General features: G+C 36.6%; 1 protein-coding gene across 28 annotated transcripts in view; it reads right to left on the bottom strand.

Annotated features, from left to right (window-relative positions):
• Positions 1-21514, bottom strand: part of dst (dystonin) — a 281394-nt gene that overhangs the window by 26120 nt on the left and 233760 nt on the right. For all 28 annotated transcript variants that reach the window (XM_031903049.1, XM_031903050.1, XM_031903043.1 and 25 more), the window contains 17 exons: positions 21043-21284; positions 19018-19224; positions 18084-18203; positions 17379-17486; positions 16511-16729; positions 16037-16240; positions 15031-15262; positions 14613-14839; positions 13911-14033; positions 13721-13822; positions 12965-13066; positions 12165-12338; positions 10271-10426; positions 9596-9793; positions 9102-9230; positions 1657-1827; positions 139-294 (listed from right to left, as the gene is read on the bottom strand). In XM_031903049.1, coding sequence (XP_031758909.1) covers positions 139-294; positions 1657-1827; positions 9102-9230; positions 9596-9793; positions 10271-10426; positions 12165-12338; positions 12965-13066; positions 13721-13822; positions 13911-14033; positions 14613-14839; positions 15031-15262; positions 16037-16240; positions 16511-16729; positions 17379-17486; positions 18084-18203; positions 19018-19224; positions 21043-21284 — 2870 coding nt within the window. The remainder of the gene's footprint in view (positions 1-138; positions 295-1656; positions 1828-9101; positions 9231-9595; positions 9794-10270; positions 10427-12164; positions 12339-12964; positions 13067-13720; positions 13823-13910; positions 14034-14612; positions 14840-15030; positions 15263-16036; positions 16241-16510; positions 16730-17378; positions 17487-18083; positions 18204-19017; positions 19225-21042; positions 21285-21514) is intronic.

Here is a 21514-nt window from a genome sequence, read left to right as displayed (position 1 = left end):
CCTATATTTAGGGACATTTATCTGCATTACTAACTAAAGAAAAATTGCCCTGCTTTACTTTTTATTACTATATTTACTTTTATTACTTTTTATTTTATTCCTATATTCACAAATAATTAGTCTATTAAACTGATCTACCTTATGTTCGTCAATCTGAAACAATACAGTATCCAAAATAAGGCTTGGTGGAGAAGCGATAGTTAAAGTCTGTTCTGCTTGTGTGAGCCAGTTGATGAAATCTTGTAGAGAATTGTGAAAACCTGTTGCCACCTCAAGTGCTTCTTCAAGTTTTGCCTACAAAATAAAATGTTGACAAAAGTTTAACCTAACATGAAATGTATCACATTAAGCCACAACAAATAATGCATTAAACTGTCTTTTACATGGCTGTTCCCTAAGAACTGCTGGGAGTTTTGAACAAAAGGGCCACAAACTGGACATCCCTGTTTTAGAAAGAAATACTGTATATCCTATTTGTAAGCAGAAGTTACTGTTACTTTATTCTTTAACACTGCAGAAATAGATACAGTATATGCATTTATTGCGTCCAGGAGTCCCTATTCACATGCATACTTCTGTTTATTTCAATAGGTAGCTGCCATACTTCTACTGGCCATTGTAACATGTTAAATATTATCAACAACTGCAGTTAAAAAGAGGCCTTTATAGGGCAAAGTATCACAAATACTGATAGAATGCTTGCTTTATTTACCAAGGGCTTACTTCTAAATGCAATACTGCCTAAACATGGGACCACCCTTAATTTACTCAGCAATAGAATCTGTGTAAAAGCTTTAGTGATGTAATGTTTCAGAATTGTTCAGTATGATCTTATACAGCAAAATCAACTAGTTAGTTATTAATGCAATGGCATTACTTTTTATAAATATATCAATAAGAGCAAAAATAGTCTGACAAGGCAGTTCACCTTTCCTTTGTGTTTTATGTTGCAGAAAATCAGTTATCGACATAACCTCTGCTTGGATGCTGCAACCCATCATGCTTGTCAATTGAAGGGACTTTGCTTAAATCATTAATCTTTTAAAGTAATGTAATGATGTCTTATACGTTTAAAGCAAACCTTAAAGGAGAACTCAACCCAAAAGCTTTTTTTTTGCATTATAAAAAAATTTAATTCTGAGCAAATTTCAATATGCGTTATTTAAAAATTGCTGATGAACTCTCTCTTCCAGGTCACTTAATCAGCAGTTGTCAATCTGAAGTCACAACCAGAAGGGCAGAGAACACAGCTGCAACATAACTCTACAGATTTCTTCAGACACACAACTTATAGCCCATTTCAATATTTCAGCAGTGTTAACCCCAGGGTCTATTATCCTGGGGATAAGCTTTTTTCAAACTTTTTTACTATTTTCAGGGTAAAGCAGCATTTAATTATAAACCTGACTGCCTAAACAGCAATCCCACTTCTAGGGCCCCTTAGGAACAGCAGCTTGACTGTGGCTTTTAAACTCATTCTGCTGTAGCCCCCCCCCAAAAAAAAACTGTTCAATTAATTTTTTTCTTTAATGTTACATTATAGAAGAAAAAGTAGATTTGATTACTCTGAGAAGGCAGCAAGAAGCTCCTTGCAAACCAACTATTGTACCCTTAATCCAAGATTTTTTAGTATTATGTCCTACTAAGAAGACTTACTTTTCTCTCACTGAGTTTTGTATCTACAGATTCCCATTTCTCTTTCAGGTTAATAACATCTTGATCTATATTTGCTTCTGGGTCATCTGTGCATCGCTCCATCATTTGCTGACTTTTCTGCATTAGCCTCTTGTAAATTTCTTCTTTAACTTCAAAGAGAGAGCAAAGTTCCTGGAAAAAAAGTCAGTTGCTTTTAATACTTTTTTTTATATAAATTTAAATGAGAAACAAATGTGATGAAAGGTACTGTAAGCATCTGAAGTCCATAGCTGCCAGAATACTGTATTTCCTTTGTCATTTTCTCTCTCTTTTTTAAAGGCAAACCCAGATTTATGTCTTTGATATTAAAGGAAAAGGCTATTTCAGGCAACTTGATTTGTCTAACTAATGTATAAATTCCATAACCATTAACAAATTCTAAGAACTGATTTGTCCAGAAATACTAATTATGATAACATTCATATAATAAACAAAATACAGTAACAAACTGAAGCTGGAAAAATATCGGTTTAATAGAGGTTTAAACACACAGGGTTCTCCTCTAACGTAGGATTAGCTAAAGGGGAAGGCAAAATTAAAGGAGCGATCAGGAAAGTTTAAGGAAGGATAGTGGTGAGAGATACTTGCATCTAGGATGGAGGTGGAAAGTTAGGCCTGAGGCTAGGGAATTTTGGCCATTGGCCGGTGGCCAGCAGGGTGTGTGGTGGCCAGATTAAAGGGGATGGCAACCTCAGGGACCCGTATGTGGCTGGGGGCAGGAATAGCTCCCACTAAATTGCAGCCTTCAGTGTTATTATGTTATTAAGTTGTAAAGTTATTCGATGATGTTAGCATGTTATGGTTAAATTATGTTATTGATAATGATGTCAAGGTTTTCATAGTTTGTGAATAAACTGGCTGTGGCCTTTTTCAACATAACAACAGTGTGGAGTTTGTATTCTGATGGGTATTTGGGAGGTGGTCTAGAGAGGGCACAACATTGATGCTGCCATTGTCAGGGAGAGTAGTGACAAGACACTGCTTTTGATATTCATTGGATTTATATAATAAACCATCAGAAACATTTTCGGCAACTGCGTATCTTAAACGGCCCCCCATTCCCAAAATGTGTCCTAGGCAGATGTCTCTGATGCTCAACCCTAGTGTCGACATGGGTAGTTTAACCCTTTAAGTGCCAAGGGACGTAGATTCTACGTCCCAGGTACCAAGGGACCAAAGTGCCATGGGACGTAGAATCTACGTCCAATGGCACTGTCGGGTTTACAAGCGCTGCGCTCGCTTTTAAAGCAGCGCAGCGCTTGTAAACCCCTCAGATCCCCCTAGGCAACGAGCAAAGCAGCACATACTCACCGATCCGGGTCCCCGAGCCGCACCGATCGGTCGCTCCAGCCAATGACAGCAGTGGACACGCGTTGATGACGTGTCCACTGCTGTCCCTTTAAATAGCGCCGCCTACTGTCGGCTCCCTCACTCCTGCTGCGCACTTCGGACGAGATGGAGCTCCCCTGCTGCCTTCCTGCTGGATTGATCGCCCCTGATCGTCTGCCTGCCTTGGGTAAGCTGAACTACAACTCTCTACCACTGTTTATTTTGCTTATTTCTATCTCAACTGTCTAAAAAATTTTTTTTTTTTTTTTTTTGCATTTTTTCTTCTATCTTTGTCATTATTACACTTTTGTACACATACACACTGATTTACAACTTTCCCAAGCACACACAGACACTTACACACACACTTACACTTACACTTTTTTTTTTTTTTTTTTTTTTTTTTCTTTCTTTCTTTTCTTTTCTTTCTGTCTTTGCTTTCTTTGGCAGTCTTTTTTTTTCCTAAAACTTTATTTCTGATCTTGCTCTATAATTATCTGATTTATTTGGTTGCATTTTAGTGTTTTTTTGGCATTTTCATAATTGATTTCTGTTTTTGAATTATTCTATTGCACTGTAACTTTTTGTATTGCTATTGGGTGCTGAATTTGCAGTGACGTTGGTGGATCCAGGGCTCTGACCACCGATTTCATTGCAATTATTGTTCTTCTGTTGGTTTAGGTGGTTTTATTGGATTTTACGGTGTTTTATCTTTGCATTGTTCTTTATTGTGTGTTTAGTGCCCCCAAAAAGGTTGCTTTTGCAGTGACATTGGTGGATCCAGGGCTCTTACCGATTTCATTGCAACTATTGTTCTTTGATTGCTTTTAGTGGTTTTATTCCATTTGATTTCAGTTGTTCTAGAAAGGTCCAGAGGTGCTAAGATTGTTCTGGTAGTTTCTATTGCCAAGGGTTAGGCTGATGCCACACGAGGCGTAGGGCTGATTTTTTCAGCAAGTGGAAAAACGCTTGCCGAAAATTCAGCCCTACGCCTGCTACTTGTTCCTGCACCCGAATGAATGGGATACGCTCGGGTGCAGGCACGTGTAGCCGATATACGCATGAAAACGCGAGACTTTGCATTCTCACGCGTTTTCATGCGTATATCGGCTACATGTGCCTGCACCCGAGCGTATCCCATTCATTCGGGTGCAGGCAAAAAAAAAGGGGTGCATAGAGTGCAGCCCCAATATTATGCATTTTCAGGTTTGGCGGCCATGTACTTATGTGCAACCAGACATAGGTATCGTTTTATTCAGGGGAACTTGCAGATTGATGGTTAGTAAGTTTTTGGTAGTTGCCATGGAGATTTTGGGGAGAAATCTAGGTTTTTTATCTGGTTTTTCCTTGATTTCTGACCAAAATCTAGGTTTGTATCTGGTTTTTCCTTGATTTCTGACCAAAGCGCTGACTTCTGCAAGGGACTGCGGCCACAATTTTCCATGTAGAAAGAGAAGAGTGGCGTCTCTGAATAGCTGAAGGTGTGCACTTTTCGTAAATATATAGATTGTGGGGGTTATCTCACAGGTAGGGGGGGTTAACAGTGAAAAACTGCAGGTAGTGCACATAGAGCGCAGCCCCCAAAATTTCAACTGAAATTGCCCTTATGCATTGCCCCTGTTTGGGGGCATTTGGTGGCCACGTCTTTATGTGCACCCATACATATGGGGTATCGTTTTATTCAGGGGAACTTGCAAATTGATGGTTAGTAAGTTTTTGTTAGTTGCCATGGATATTTTGGGGAGAAATCTAGGTTTGTATCTGGTTTTTCCTTGATTTCTGACCAAAGCGCTAACTTCTGCAAGGGACTGCGGCCACAATTTTCCATGTAGAAAGAGGAGAGTGGCGTCTCTGAATAGCTGAAGGTGTGCACTTTTCAGAAATATATAGTTTGCGGGGGTTATTTCACAGGTATGGGGGTGTTTAGACTAAATAACTGCAGATAGAGCACAGCCCCCCCTTATGCATTGCCCCTGTTTGGGGGCATTTGGTGGCCACGTCTTTATGTGCACCCATACATATGGGGTATCGTTTTATTCAGGGGAACTTGCAGATTGATGGTTAGTAAGTTTTTGTTAGTTGCCATGGATATTTTGGGGAGAAATCTAGGTTTGTATCTGGTTTTTCCTTGATTTCTGACCAAAGCGCTAACTTCTGCAAGGGACTGCGGCCACAATTTTCCATGTAGAAAGAGGAGAGTGGCGTCTCTGAATAGCTGAAGGTGTGCACTTTTCAGAAATATATAGTTTGCGGGGGTTATTTCACAGGTATGGGGGTGTTTAGACTAAATAACTGCAGATAGAGCACAGCCCCCCCTTATGCATTGCCCCTGTTTGGGGGCATTTGGTGGCCACGTCTTTATGTGCACCCATACATATGGGGTATCGTTTTATTCAGGGGAACTTGCAAATTGAGGTTTAGTAAGTTTTTGGTAGTTGCCATGGAGATTTTGGGGAGAAATCTAGGTTTTTATCTGGTTTTTCCTTGATTTCTGACCAAAATCTAGTGTTGTATCTGGTTTTTCCTTGATTTCTGACCAAAGCGCTGACTTCTGCAAGGGACTGCGGCCACAATTTTCCATGTAGAAAGAGAAGAGTGGTGTCTCTGAATAGCTGAAGGTGTGCACTTTTCGTAAATATATAGATTGTGGGGGTATCTCACAGGTAGGGGGGGTTATCACTGAAAAACTGCAGGTAGTGCACATAGAGCACAGCCCCCAAAATTTCAACTGAAATTGCCCTTATGCATTGCCCCTGTTTTGGGGCATTTGGTGGCCACGTCTTTATGTGCACCCATACATATGGGGTATCGTTTTATTCAGGGGAACTTGCAGATTGATGGTTAGTAAGTTTTTGGTAGTTGCCATGGAGATTTTGGGGAGAAATCTAGGTTTGTATCTAGTTTTTCCTTGATTTCTGACCAAAGCGCTGACTTCTGCAAGGGACTGCGGCCACAATTTTCCATGTAGAAAGAGAAGAGTGGTGTCTCTGAATAGCTGAAGGTTTGCACTTTTCGTAAATATATAGATTGTGGGGGTTATCTCACAGGTAGGGGGGGTTAACACTGAAAAACTGCAGGTAGTGCACATAGAGCGCAGCCCCCAAAATTTCAACTGAAATTGCCCTTATGCATTGCCCCTGTTTTGGGGCATTTGGTGGCCACGTCTTTATGTGCACCCATACATATGGGGTATCGTTTTATTCAGGGGAACTTGCAGATTGATGGTTAGTAAGTTTTTGGTAGTTGCCATGGAGATTTTGGGGAGAAATCTAGGTTTTTTATCTGGTTTTTCCTTGATTTCTGACCAAAATCTAGTGTTGTATCTGGTTTTTCCTTGATTTCTGACCAAAGCGCTGACTTCTGCAAGGGACTGCGGCCACAATTTTCCATGTAGAAAGAGAAGAGTGGTGTCTCTGAATAGCTGAAGGTGTGCACTTTTCGTAAATATATAGATTGTGGGGGTATCTCACAGGTAGGGGGGGTTATCACTGAAAAACTGCAGGTAGTGCACATAGAGCGCAGCCCCCAAAATTTCAACTGAAATTCCCCTTATGCATTGCCCCTGTTTTGGGGCATTTGGTGGCCACGTCTTTATGTGCACCCATACATATGGGGTATCGTTTTATTCAGGGGAACTTGCAGATTGATGGTTAGTAAGTTTTTGGTAGTTGCCATGGAGATTTTGGGGAGAAATCTAGGTTTGTATCTGGTTTTTCCTTGATTTCTGACCAAAGCGCTAACTTCTGCAAGGGACTGCGGCCACAATTTTCCATGTAGAAAGAGGAGAGTGGCGTCTCTGAATAGCTGAAGGTGTGCACTTTTCAGAAATATATAGTTTGCGGGGGTTATTTCACAGGTAGGGGGGGTTAACACTGAAAAACTGCAGGTAGTGCACATAGAGCGCAGCCCCCAAAATTTCAACTGAAATTGCCCTTATGCATTGCCCCTGTTTTGGGGCATTTGGTGGCCACGTCTTTATGTGCACCCATACATATGGGGTATCGTTTTATTCAGGGGAACTTGCAGATTGATGGTTAGTAAGTTTTTGGTAGTTGCCATGGAGATTTTGGGGAGAAATCTAGGTTTTTTATCTGGTTTTTCCTTGATTTCTGACCAAAGCGCTGACTTCTGCAAGGGACTGCGGCCACAATTTTCCATGTAGAAAGAGAAGAGTGGTGTCTCTGAATAGCTGAAGGTGTGCACTTTTCAGAAATATATAGTTTGTGGGGGTTATTTCACAGGTAGGGGGGGTTAACACTGAAAAACTGCAGGAAGTGCACATAGAGCGCAGCCCCCACATTTTTAGCTGTAATTGCCCTTGTGCATTGCCCCTGCTTTGGAGTGTTTGGTGCCCATGTCTTTATGTGCACCCATACATATGGGGCATCATTTTATTCAGGAGAAGTTTGTCTTTCAAATATGCCTTTGTTAGAACATTTTTATGAGATTTTTTTTTTTGTCAAATCCACATTTGATCATGCGTCCAAGTTTACGTTTTAGAAAAAAAAAAAAATGTCATAAAAAGTTCCAAATTTCACAATGCACTGACAAAAGGTATTTGGCTTTTGAGTGAAAACTACATTGCACCTAGAAACCTGAAGGTCTGTAGTTTCTAAAGATACCAAACATGAGGGGATATTTTAGATTTACATATAAGTTATGCTGCATTAACTGTTACAAGCGCTTTTCTGCTTTGTTCTGGTGTGATATTGTACTAAGTATTGCCTTAGTTTGGGGGTTACTTCTGGACAGGAACTGTGGGGTACCACCACATATTTGGTATCGTTGGAATTGGGAGTATCAGGGCTTTTACAAACAATAAAAAAAAGTGAGTAAAATTAACTTTTCTATGGAAAAAAACCTCAAAATATACAGAAATTTTTCATAATTTTATTTTTTTTTTACATATTTCACCCAAAATACACATCATATCTCCAGAAAAGTTATAAAATTTGGTATGTATGTCGAAGCCCAATTAGTGACGAAAAAAACGATATATAATTTCCCTAGTTTCGTGGAGGTTTTCCTACCAAAAAACATTGTTAAAGTGAATGAGTACAAAATGCTTAAAAAACGTCTGGCACTGGGGGGAACCGAAATGACGAATTCGGCTGGCACTTAAAGGGTTAAAAAAAAAAATGTATTATGTAAATAATTAAGGGCCATTATAAATGTATGTTTACATTCCCTTCATAACGTAAATAAAAGGGGGAATGTATTTTTATATATCACTTATATTTTTACATATCACTTACTAGTCTGCTGTTTTTTTCCAGACACATTTTGCTCCTGCTATATGATTACCCTGTGGTCAGTGTGTGATATGTTTGCTGAGAGATTTTTGTGGGGAAATTTCTGACAATGCAGTTTCTATTTTCCAAACACCTTTAAAGCTGACCACAACTACTATTGCATGAATGTATGATGGTTAAGCACAGCGGGTTAGTGATAGTCCTTTAAATAGCACAGCATTCACAGAGATGGGGAATATTGTAGTTGCTGGTAACTGGGAATAATGGATAGAAATTTCAAACTAGAATTATGATCAGAATTGTTTTTTTTGTCTGTGTGCATCTTAGAAAATTCTGTCTGCTTATTGTTCTATTTGCAAATACAGTTAAGGAAGCTAGCTACAATTCATAGCCCAGTCCATACCAATTAAAATGTCATATAATATATTTGGCTATTTATGACTCTTCATAAATGTTAATTAACTTGATTAGTCTTGTGAAGAAGCAGTGTAAATTAGACTTGGCTTAGTTTACTTGCCTAGGGTATACTAGTGTTGATATAATCTAACAGAATATTCTTTAATACAGCAGCTGCAACAAGAAATTCATGAGAAAAGTATGGGAAGGACCGAGATCTGGGAATTAAAAAAACTGGCTCCCACTAAACCATTTTTATAGTTCTATTGCTGCAATGATTTGCAGAACTTAACCTTGGTTTCTAGAGTCTAGATCTGTTTGCCCATAATATATTTGTATGAAACTGCCAGAGATATGTCATACAACTGCACTACAATCTGATACAAAAAAATAAATGGATTAGTAAACTTATGTATTCTAGATACTTACCAGATGGGCACTGAGTTGTTCCCGAGCAGTTTCAGGCAAACCTCCAACGGGTTTAGAAGCCAGTAACTGGCGTTCTATGTCTGTGAGCCACTGATGCATATCTTCAATTTCACTGTGGAAACCCTGAGCCTGAATTACATAGCACAGATAGGTGTTAAAGAACTGTCCGCAACTTTATGTGATTTTATTTACCAAATGTTGTCTTATGTCAGTAAATAAAATCTATATTTTGTTTTTTTCTAACCTAGTAGTAGATAAAGATGAAAATATATAATTGGTATGTGCCTGCATATCACTTGTCCACTGCTAATAATGTATTATAAGGAATCGAAGCCAGAATGTAATAAAAAGGCTTTATTATTGCATATTTCATGTAATTAATGTTATAATATGTAATAGTTAATGTTTTCCTCCATGTTTTCAGCTGACTTCACTGGAATCAATATATGGCAAGTAAAAAAAATTGTTATGTGTATGATCTATTGTTTCTTTACCTGAAACAATGCACTATCCAGCAACTTCATCCTCTTCTCTGTTTTATCTAGAATTATTTGCCACCGCTGGTTCAAAGATTCCAACCTGCTATTGAGGCTGCTCGCTTCCTCTCCTGCGCTCGATTCAATAAGGTCATTTCCTGCCTTCTTTACAGTTTCAACTGTAGACTTGTGTGCTAGCACATCATTTTGAAGTACCTGCATCAACACAGAGATGGTTTTACCAAAGTGTTTTTAAATTATTTACTTTTCTTCCTTTTTAAAAAAGATTTCTAGCTTTTTAAAGGGGACACGTATCATAACTAACCCGCCCCCCAACCCCAGTCTTGTAGCCAATAATAAATAATATATGTGCCAGCTTTTACTCTGGGCTAAAAATGATTACTTTGGGGACAGCCAATAACAGGCAGCAGGAAGTGGGATAGATGGGAGGGGTGAGTAGGGTTATAAGGGAAATTTTAATAAATCAACCTAAAACCCTATTTTTCTGAGCACATTCCTTCTATATTTAGAGGAGTATAATGCACTGGCAGAATATGTCTCCTTTAAAGTTTATTGCTACGTTTTTCTTTAGATAAAATCAGGCATATCTGTCTGAGACTGAATACATTTGAAGACATACATATTTTTGGTTCTGGAATAACATGACTCTAGCAATAAATCCTAGTTACATACGTGATGCTTTGCAAGTTCAATTTCAATAGCCTTAGGATCTCCTCCAACTGATTTTTGTTCATTTAAAAGTCCCTCGGTGTGAGTCATCCATGTTGTGAGCTCATCAAGGGCATGCTGGAATGGCCCCAGGGCTAACAGAGCACCTTCCAGTTTGTGCTAAAGAAAAAAGAAGGTTTTCAGAAGTGATGACATTCTCCAGAAAAAATAAAGGTTCAGTACATTCTTCAGTGTGGCAACCCTTTTCACTATAGGTTGTGCATAACAAATATTTACACTTCAGTATTCAGATGAAGCGGTAATCGTAAATATGATTTATACATTTTAGTTGGTGTAAGTAATGCCAGCATGCCTCAGGGGTCCTTGGTGCGGCCAAGTTGATGTTTTTCCCCCTCACTCAACCTGAGCTTTGTTTTTTCACACCAGACAGGGTCGAGAGGGGGCTGCATTGGTAGTGCAGAGTGTGCAATAGAGCTCTCTGCACTAGAAGAACTTTAAATTACACAGTAATAGACAGGAATATGTAAATTTATAAATAAATATATGTGTAAAAGTTCCAAGCCGATCATGTAAATCATTTTTAGTGTAAAACCATTCATATTTAAATTTGGCCAACTCATGAGATATGGGTACATCATTTAAGAATACAGGGAATAATGCACACCCTATTCTAAAATGTAAGGATGTTATTAGTCACTGAGGAATCCCATGACCATATAAAGACGCAAGGCTGCAGGCCATATGCTTTTATGTAGGTCATGGTCAAGAAACTCTGGAATGACTTCAAATATCTCCTGTTTTACAACAGAGGTTACATTATTTGTTACAAGTTAGGTAATACAAATCATTCACTAAACACTGATTATATCTAATGACATCACTAGGTGCCATTTATAAGGATATAATTTACATTATATTCATGTCTCTTGTATTATATGTGTGTGTGTTCTTTTAGCCTTCAGCTTCGTGCTTTTATATGGTTATGGAACTCATGGTTACATATTTATTCTTATTTACAGTTGGGGGTAAGTCATTCTATACACAGGCATGCACACACATATTCTTTTACTGTACAATAATATTCTTATAATAATTTTCTTACAAATACTTCTTATTAATACCCTTTGCTGTTATTCAGTCTAAAGGCTGGACATTTTAAAACAGGTATGGGATCCATGACCCCGAAACCCGTAATCCAGAAAGCTCTGGTTTACAGGAAGGCCATCTGCCACCCTAAGCAAATAATTACATTTTTAAGTATTTCCTTTTTCTCTGTTATAAAATATAACCTATACTTGATCTGAGCTAGCCTACATGAATCTACAGATTGCCAGTCCAGGCCTGGCACACATCCAACATTTCAAGGTCCATGTAATATAGTGCACAAGTGTAAAAAGTTACCAATTTTCTCAGGTGATAAAGAAAAACCTTTGTAAACAAACATTCTTTTAACTACATAACAAGCACTGTTAGACCTAAAGGGTTAAATGCAGAATGAAAATACAACCATATTCAGGCACATCTTATTTTTGGTGATAAATCTTAAGTGTTGGAAACGTCTAGACTGCAGAGATAAAATGCATTTGAGGAAAGCTGGAATATGTAGAATGTAACCATTTCTTATGCTTTCAACTTTGATTTCATAAGAAGTAAGGAGGGATGGGGTTCCCTTTGATCTAACTGTACACATGTTACACAAATGATAGTGCACAGCTGCTCGCATAAAAGCATCCTACATGTTCCACTCCCCAGCACTTAGTTTTAAAAATAAACTGTACGTCAGTTAAATTATTTTTTTCAGCCTTCTCTTTTCCATAAATCCTTTTAATCGGGATGGGCAAAAATGTACCAGGCAAAAATGTACCATACAACACAGTTACCCTTTACTTTATTTTACCTGTCTGTTGATAATTTTATCCTCAAGAGAATTCCATAAGAGTTTCAATTCTGACAAGGGATCCTCAACAGCTTGCTTATCATTCTCATCCGTCACCTTCTTCAGCAACAGTTCTTTCTGATGATTTAGCCTTTCCAGTTCTATTTGCTGCTGGTAGGTATCTGTCTTGAATTGCTATTAGAATAAATACATTATATTTCAATTCGGAAACTGGAAACAGTGCTTAATTATTTTTATATACTGTATCACTATATCAAATGAATGAATCAAGTACTATTGAACAAATGAATTCTTATAATGTCTTGTTCTAGCCCTATGTAACTTCTAATTAATTTACAATACGATTAGCCACCATTTCAAATCATGTAAATGTGCCATCAGTTTATGTTCAAGTTTTAACTGCATCAAATTTGTTTCATGTTAAGGTACCATATGTGCCAGGTATAGGGTGGTAAATTAGATATAGAAGTAGAAAATCACATTCTGTTTTGTAAGCTGAATATATTTTACAGTTAGAGTTGCAAGTAGTTATCTATATTCAGATATTGTAAGAATCTGTTTGCAAGGCAGTTGACTTCATGATAAATCAATCTGGTAATAAAGCAATAGAATTTCTAGGTAATGCACATATTTGAAAAATGTTATTTATATGTCTAAAGTCTAAGTAGATTTCAAAACAATGACACTTTCTCACCTTGAGCAAAATACTACCACTACACAACAGCAAGCCTTTCCATTTCACAACCATAGCTTGTTTTAGGCAAATTTGTTTACAGTAAGGTGATGCAATTTAATTTTACCTTAAGTTCCACAATTTGTTGCTTTACTGTTACCAAATCGGTTCCAATTGGTGGCATAGACTCTACTTTCAAAGTAGCAATGTCAACCCAGTCATACAGAGCCTAGAATAAAAACAAATTATAAACAAAACATTGCAGAATATTAGTTGTTTTTGCAATCCTAAATACTTGTGGGTGAAAAGAGCACTGACACTTTTTTAAATCTGTTTATATAGTTTATATATATAATGCTGTCACCCTACATCTATGTTGGAGAAGACTGAGGTTCATATACACTCTGCAGCCACATTTCAGTCTGTATTAGTATTACATGATATATATTAGAAATTATAGTTCTACTGAAACTAATATTATCTGCTTCCCTTTTAAGTTAATGGATTTTCTGTTACAACTCTTGCCCCTCTTTTAATAGCATAGACAGGAAATCTCTCCATAGTCTATGGCAACTCAAGTTTCTCAGTTGCTTAATTGATATTTGGCATTCAGAGTTCACCCACCTTTTCCTAATATGAGGCACAAATCATTGCTGTTCCATTGCACCTTTTCATCTACCCTTTTGAGAAGTAGTACTGCAAGGGACAAAGCTATCTGTATAATTATGCCAGAGCTTTAACTTCCACATAAAAGGCCCCTCATTTGAATCAGTTAAAAAAGTTCTAGAACATACTTCTTAAGACTAAAATGTCAAAACAAGTGGGAGTAAAAACAAATAAAAAAATAGCTAATTTTCGCACATTGTATCTTGCAGTACTGTACCTGCAGGCCATCTTGATACTGAACTGCAGCTTGCATAGCTTCATCAAGTTTTTCAACCCGTTCCTTCCAAGTTTTATTAAGAGTATCCCATGCAGAAGTTAGCTGAAAACAAAGTGGCATTCCATTAAAGAAAACCTAGAACTAACAATAGTGGTAGTAAACGATATTCTAGTACAAATGTTATGTTTACCTCATCTATGTTTTTATTAACAACAGGTTTGTCAGGTTCCCCACAAGCAGATATCAGTTCGGATCCAAGGCTAATTACTGCATCCAGCTCATCCTGAAACCCATCAATTTCTTCCTTTATCACCTGCATACAAAGAAAGTGAATAATGCAAATTCAATTATATTGTAAAATCACATTGTCTGACCCTTCGCTACTCTTAAGTCCCATATAACTTGCCAGCATATGCTAACATAGGCAATGGCAACTAATCATATTTAGAGGGCCACTATACAAAATTTTTCCTGCTGCTTTTTTATTTAGTACAAAGGAATGCCTATGTGGCCCTACATTCTCATCTTCTGTGAGAATGTGAGAAAGTAGGGACAGACAGAGTGGCATGGCAGGTTTAAATAGTTATATTTAGGAAATCACATAATTTAGCTACTGACTAGATATGGGGAGAGCACAGAACAAAGCACTCAAGCACCCAAGTTTCAGGGCCTATATAGTTGGGGAAAATAAGGGTGCCCTAAAATTGTTCACATGATATAAAAATACATGACACATCATAAATTGAATGAATTAACTGACATTATTGTGATACTATTAACAGGTAGATGTGTTAAAGATTATCAACTAGTGTGTCACAATATGATTAAGTTGTATGATCTGTCTCTGTCTAAAAAAAGGTATAAAGCTATATATCTATAAAATCTATCTCACCTCTGCCGTCTCTTGTTGTTCCTTTACAACAGAAGGGTCAACCCCAGGACCGTCAAGCTCCCGTATTAAATCCTGGGTATCCTTAAATGTAGCTATCAATGCATAGTGATCACACCAGAACTTCTCTGCCAATTCCAACACATCAAGCAACTGGGCCTCTCTCTCTTCTGTCAAAGCCTGGATGTCCTCCCAAACAAAGACCATTTGGTCAAGCTTATCTTGAACAACTAAAACAGAAAAAACACATACAACGTTGATGATTCTCAAATTTTATTCACGTTTGATCAACTTAATCATTTTCCATGTAGTTCATAACATAGATTTAAGAATATTTTGTCTTATTCCTATTTAGTTACAGTTGCAGATGTCAATACAGAATGCTGTAATTATTAAAGTCTTGAGGTTCTGGGTGAAGTACCTTTGGCTGAAATATCCTTATCAGCACCTTCTGAGCGTGCAATCATTTCTTCTCCGCGTTTTTTAAGAGTTTCATAGACAGGTTGAAGCTTTTCAAGCTCTACAGACACATTCTTATTTTCACTGAGCTGTTCTTTTATCTTTTCACACTCAGCAGAGATGGAAGGGGGCTGTCTCAAGCGCTCAGCTATGCGTTGCAGATTTTCAAGAGTTGGGTCAATTTTGTCATGAAACTAGTAAGGCAGAGATAAAAGCAACAGCACTCAGCACACACATATATTATATTTCACAGATGTGTCCAAAACATACAGAAATTCAGTTGCATATATTAAATGCTATTGCAATAGCACAATAACTGGTATAGTAATATTTAACTGACAGCTGTTAATTATTGTTCACTAGAATTACTAGAGTGTAAGCTGTGAAGTTCTTAAATTAATACTGACACACTTGAACCAATAAATGCATCTGTCAAGCAGAACAGCTCCTCAGATGTCAACCATTGTCCTGTCAACATGAAAGAATATCAGGATTCTCTAGGCAGTTCTCTCCTCTGGCAATGGGGACTTGTCACCAAGACACAAAAAGCTGTATAATAATTGCACTAGCAAGTTACAAAGCACTTTAAATTAATTCATAACAAACAGGGGCCAAACAATAATTTAACAAACAAGGGCTACAGAATAACAATGAGAGATTTTTTTTTTGTTTATTAGACATTTTTGGATCCAGTGACAATGAAGCTGATGGCTGTAACAATATAAAGATTAGCTTTGCTCTATTCTATTAATATTTCACTAATTTGGGTAAGCTCTTTTCAAGCAGTCTTTTTGAAGTAATATATTTCACTTTAAACATGGGGATTCATAAGCAACAGTTGATTTCCTAAACTGCTCCTATTTACCCCTAGTACAATAGTGCAATTTAAAAGCATATCCTGTCACATTAGAATAAAAATACCTCAACTGTTATTTAGTGAAAAGATTAATGTTATAAAAAGTAAATACCTGTGCTGATTGAGAAATGGCTTCATCCAAGTAAATAGCTCGCTTCTTCACCACTTCTTTAATTTCACTATAAAGTGTATCAGCTGACACATATTTTTCCTGAATAAAAAATCCCTCCTCTGGGCTAAGGTCCAGTAACTGAGGACCTGTTTTGTTCATTTTATCAATATGAGGTTTGTGCTCAGCAATTAGTTCACGAAGTTGCTATAAAAACAAAAAACATTAATGATTAATAATATAGATCATTAAAGATATGCTTGGAAGGAAAATATTAACCCCCATGTATTACAATAGGCACAAAGTTGCCCAGACTTTTATTCAAATTATTACAATAACCAAGGTAGCACGATAGCCCATTAGGTAGCTTACCTAGTTTGAGAAATGTAAAATGCATAATACACACATTTTAAAATAAGGCTAAACAATATCTCCTATACACATCTGTTAACTGCTGCCTGAGCAATGTATACTTACGCGAATGTCTTCCTGCTGCTGTTTCAGGGTGTCATAATCAAGAGCTGGAACTGGAAGCTGTGAAATGGCATTCTCTGTTTCTATAAGCCATGGCCATAATTCTTCATATGTCTCCCAAAACTGGTTCACCAGTGACACAGCTCTTTCCAGCTGAAGATTCCTTTCAGCGTTCAGATGGCAGATTTTATCATACTTTATCCCCAAGTTCTTAAGTTTGTCCTGGAGCAAAAATAAATAAGTTATAATATAATATGTAGAAATATTTCTGATTACTGATAAATATGCGTACGAGTAAGTGAAAAATACAAATATGAGATTTATAAAGAAAGGTACACACAACAGTGAAGTTATATCTATTTGTTTAGGGCAGGAATAGTATGTTATATATTAAGTATAGCCCACAGTTTTGATTCTAATTCAATATACAAACAAAGAGCATCAAAGATGAAAAAAAATCCCAGTATTTGATTTATGGTTCTGTAAATCCCAAATGTGCTTTGGATGGTATATACATGGATATACATTTCCTATCTTCTAAGTACACCCTTCAACTGTCAATGGCCAAAAATGGCACGTGATAAGTTAAATTGCTGGACAGATCATAGCAATTTATTGGTGGAGCAGAAAATGTCTCAATTTTAGTACTGTAACATTTGGTATGCTTTGTTGGTGGTATGTTGTTTTCAATGAAAGAAAATTCTTTCCCTTGAATAACTATTCTTAAATGCTGTATAGGTATGCCATTGTGTTTTTTCCCCTTACAGTTGTGTTTGGTACATCTCCTCATATGTTCAAAAGTTGCAAACACCACCATAAATAATATATATATTTATATATATTAAAGCTAATAACACAGAAATATCTGTACCTTCATAGATTGCTTCTCTTCTTCATTAAATACATTCATAATGTCATCTGCTGATGTAATTAGTTCATCTACTGAATCTTTATGTCGTAATATATCCATTGTAAATCCCTTGAATAAAAAAATGTATGAGTACTCAACTTATTCACGTAAATAGTTACATAGTTACATAGGGTTGAAAAAAGTTCAAGTTCAACCCTTCTAAGTAAACCCAGCACACACAACCTATACTTACCAATCTTTACTATCACATACATAAAATATATATACAACCATCAATACTAACTGTAGATATTAGTATCACAATAGCCTTGGATACTATGCTTCTTCAAGAACTCATCCAGGCCCCTCTAAAAGCCATTAACAGAATCTGTTAAGCCATTAACATCACTAGAAAGGGCATTCCACAACCTCACTGCCCTCACTGTGAAAAATCACCTACGCTGCTTCAAATGGAAACTCTGTTCCTCTAATCTAAATGGGTGGCCTCTGGTGCATTGATCGTTTTTATGGGAAAAAAGAACACCCCCTATCTTCCTATAATCCCCTCTAATGTATTTGTACAGAGTAATCATGTCCCCTCGCAACCCCAACCTCAAGAGTCTAACCTCAAAGTTTAAATCTTCCATCCCCTTTACCAGTTTAGTTGCACGTCCCATTCAACTTACAATATAAGGCAGCTCTGAAACATTAAGACAATGTTATTACCTTCTGGACTTGAAGCTGAGCTGTGGTCTGGTCTTGCTCAAGCCGAATGTGGCCCAACGACCTTAATTTATTTTCTGCTTCTTCAGTCCATGCATACTCTGCATTAACAGCTTGCTGAAACTAATCAAAAATAACATAACATTGCAATGGAATTGTACAACACAACAACAAGATTTGAAAAGGCTAATTAAAATACATAGCTGAGCCACTGGGCATGAGATTGCTATCAATTCTTATTATATTCTAACTATATTAAAATAATGTAGTTTCACTAAACTTTTTTGCGACAGGGAAAAGGCTTTCAAACAGTAAAGTATATAGTGTTTTGCAAATACAGTCCATAAAAGGAATTGTCTGCCTAAGAGTATATAGAGGGATGTTATGCTTGAGTTATGCTTCAAGGGTCCATATTTTTGCCTATAAATGCTCAAATGTGCCCAAAATTATACAATTAGACATTAACTATAATCAGAATTAATCAATACAACACCATATGTAATAAACTTTACCACACAGAATGTATGCATTAGTATAATAAAGATGTTTTCGACTGATGGTCTTTTACCAATTATGACACTTTTGCCAATGTAGAGAATTAAAACATGACATAAATATATGGAATAATACAGATAAATACATAGTAGGACTAAAACACTATTTTTAACCTATTCAGAGATATTGTTTCTTTTTGGAGCACTGTTTCTGATTCAGTGTGACAATGAAGCAGATGGCTTTAACAATGTCAAGATTAGCTTTCCTTAGCCCATAAATATCTCACTAGTTAGGATAAGCTCTTTTCAAGAAGTCCTTTTTCATTTTCTCCATAACAAATTGATGGCAACAATATTCTGTCCCTCAAATCTTCTCATTCTGATCTGGAAACAAAAAGGCAATTTATCTTTATTCAGTAAAATAACAATGGACTGTTCCATACCTGCTGAGATCTCACTCTGGCAGCATCTATCTCTTCCACCATTTGTGTTAGAGTGTCGCTTACTAATCTATAGCGTTCATTATCCTCCGTTACCATTCTGTCAAGCCCTTCTCTTGCTCTCCATGGCACTAGTTCCAGCAAAGCACTGCTGACATCATTCAGAGAGTCTAACAAAGCCTTACTGACCTTAGTTTCTTGTTTCAGATCCTAAAAATAAACACAAAAAACAAGGAGTAAGGAAGCCTGATGGGAGGCTAAAAATGATAAAAACAGCCATTGGTACAGGCCAGCCACCATACCAGAAAATGTTAAACATGCCATTTCTTCAGTGCAACCAGCCTACATGTTGCAATGTTTGTTTTTCTTTCAACAGAGCTTTTTAGAGATTTATTAAAATCTACAGTTAGTATTGATGTTGGTATATATAGTTTATGTAAATTACTATATAGATAGGTCAGTATAGGTTTATGCATTTGCTTGGTTCACTTGAAAGGGTAAAACTTGATGGACTGGTCTTTTTTCAACCCAATGTAACTATGTAAATGTGTAAACAGCATAGTATTCTATTGTCTATATTCTATTAACGCCATCCATCACTATTTCTAAAAACTGTTGGGAGAATCCATACAAAGTTAAAAGTAGTGATATTTATAAATGCATGTATGTTGATTTACTCAACAAATGTACACTATAATTTTACAATTGTAAATGCTAATGCAATTGAAGATGTGTATAGGGATGTGTATATATTTCCAAAGCCTAATGCATCATTTGTATACATATAAAGAAATATTGTTATCAAACACATGCAATGGAAAATGATACGATACCGGATGCTACATAACATCCTGTTACATACCATAAATTATCTCACTTGTTAAAATATGAATCATATACATATTTCCATTTATATTTTGTACAAGGTCAGTTTGTGTTTAGTAGCAATACTCATTATTCAGTACTGAATGTGTTGAGAAAGCAAAAAGCAATCATATTTTACAAGCATTGGCAGATTATCTACCAGTACAGCTGCGAGACAGACTGCAGGGGGACACAACTGTTATTTACTTAATATTTTGGGTCAGTATAAACAAACATCCACAGAATTGGTGTGTCCAGATAATATTAATGTTATGTAATTGGGATCTGATAGGTTACCAGGGAATGGTCTGTTTAAGTATCATTCATCTACTAACATGGGGAGGCAAGAGGGAACTATGTTCTGAGTACCACCTAGTTGCCCAGGTTCCTAATCCTCAAAAGAAGCCATGGAACACTTGTAATTACTATTTATTCTTCAACTTATAACTAAAGATGACAGACAATTAGGTTTCAAAAGCATTCACACTTTCATTAAAATTGAGCAAAATCACAAGTAACCTTGGTTACCATCTTTCTGTCAAATATAACCTGATACTTTTCATTTCACAGGAAAATATGTTGATTATCTCAGACATGCAAAACATTATCTTTAATAAGGGTTCTTGAAACTTCCCACAAAAGGAAACTCCATGGCACTAGGAAAGTAAGTTTCAAAGCAACCATTACCCATCTAATGTTTTATAGAACTAATAATTATACATAGTAGTGTACATAGAATCTGTCAGCCAATGGAAGTTTCTGCTTTTTAGAGCTTATATCTTACCAAGGGCCCTTTGTATTCAGCTAATTGAAATATTAAGAGATGTATGTGAAATTATATTTTGACTGGTGCTTTCTAATCACCTAGACATTTATTGAATATTCCAAATAATTTGCCTTTTATGGCTCCTCCCATAGTCATTTTTGTCACTCCCATCTACAAAGTACTTTAAACAAATAAAAACTGGTCTTGTGGCCAAGGCTCCAAATCAATGGGATCTGTCAAAGACTAAGTTAAGTAGCAAGGGATACAGCGTATGTATTTGCTCATAGCCTCTGCAATAAAGTCATGACTCAAAAGGACAGACTTTCTTTGCACTCTGCACAATTAAGCAAGAAATATAAATATAAAGGAAGCAAAATTCACATGCAAAAAATCAATACCTTTTTCCTCTCCTGTACAACACTTAGCTCATCTGTAGAGCTGGCCTGTGTTTCATAACCTTTTAGTTCTACTTCCACCTTGTCCAACCATCGGCTAAGTTCCTCGTGAGTTGAGTGAAACTGGGTTGCAAGATGAAGTGCCTGATCTAAGATTTTGGATACCTTTGAACTTAACTTTGTGATTTCTGCATATCTTAATTTGATGCCATCTAACTTTTCCTGAATGATCACAACTTCATCCCCTGTAGATTGAAAAAAGAACACAATTAATCCTCTACATTTGTGTAATGTATTTTAAGCTTAATTTTCAGTCTAACAGACGTGGAAACCTCAAATAGTACCTTAGAAATAATTACAATGGTTGTGGTCACTGCACAAATTTTTTAGTTTTGTTTATTTTAAAAAAAATCTGCATTCATTAATTAACATTTGCTTTTTTCACCAAATGTTGGAGCTAAACTATTGCTTGAAT

This window comes from Xenopus tropicalis, chromosome 5, assembly GCF_000004195.4.
Source record: "Xenopus tropicalis strain Nigerian chromosome 5, UCB_Xtro_10.0, whole genome shotgun sequence".
NCBI lineage: Eukaryota > Metazoa > Chordata > Amphibia > Anura > Pipidae > Xenopus > Xenopus tropicalis.
The sequence above is the reverse complement of the archived record's forward strand: the minus strand, read 5'-3'. Positions and strand labels throughout refer to the sequence as shown.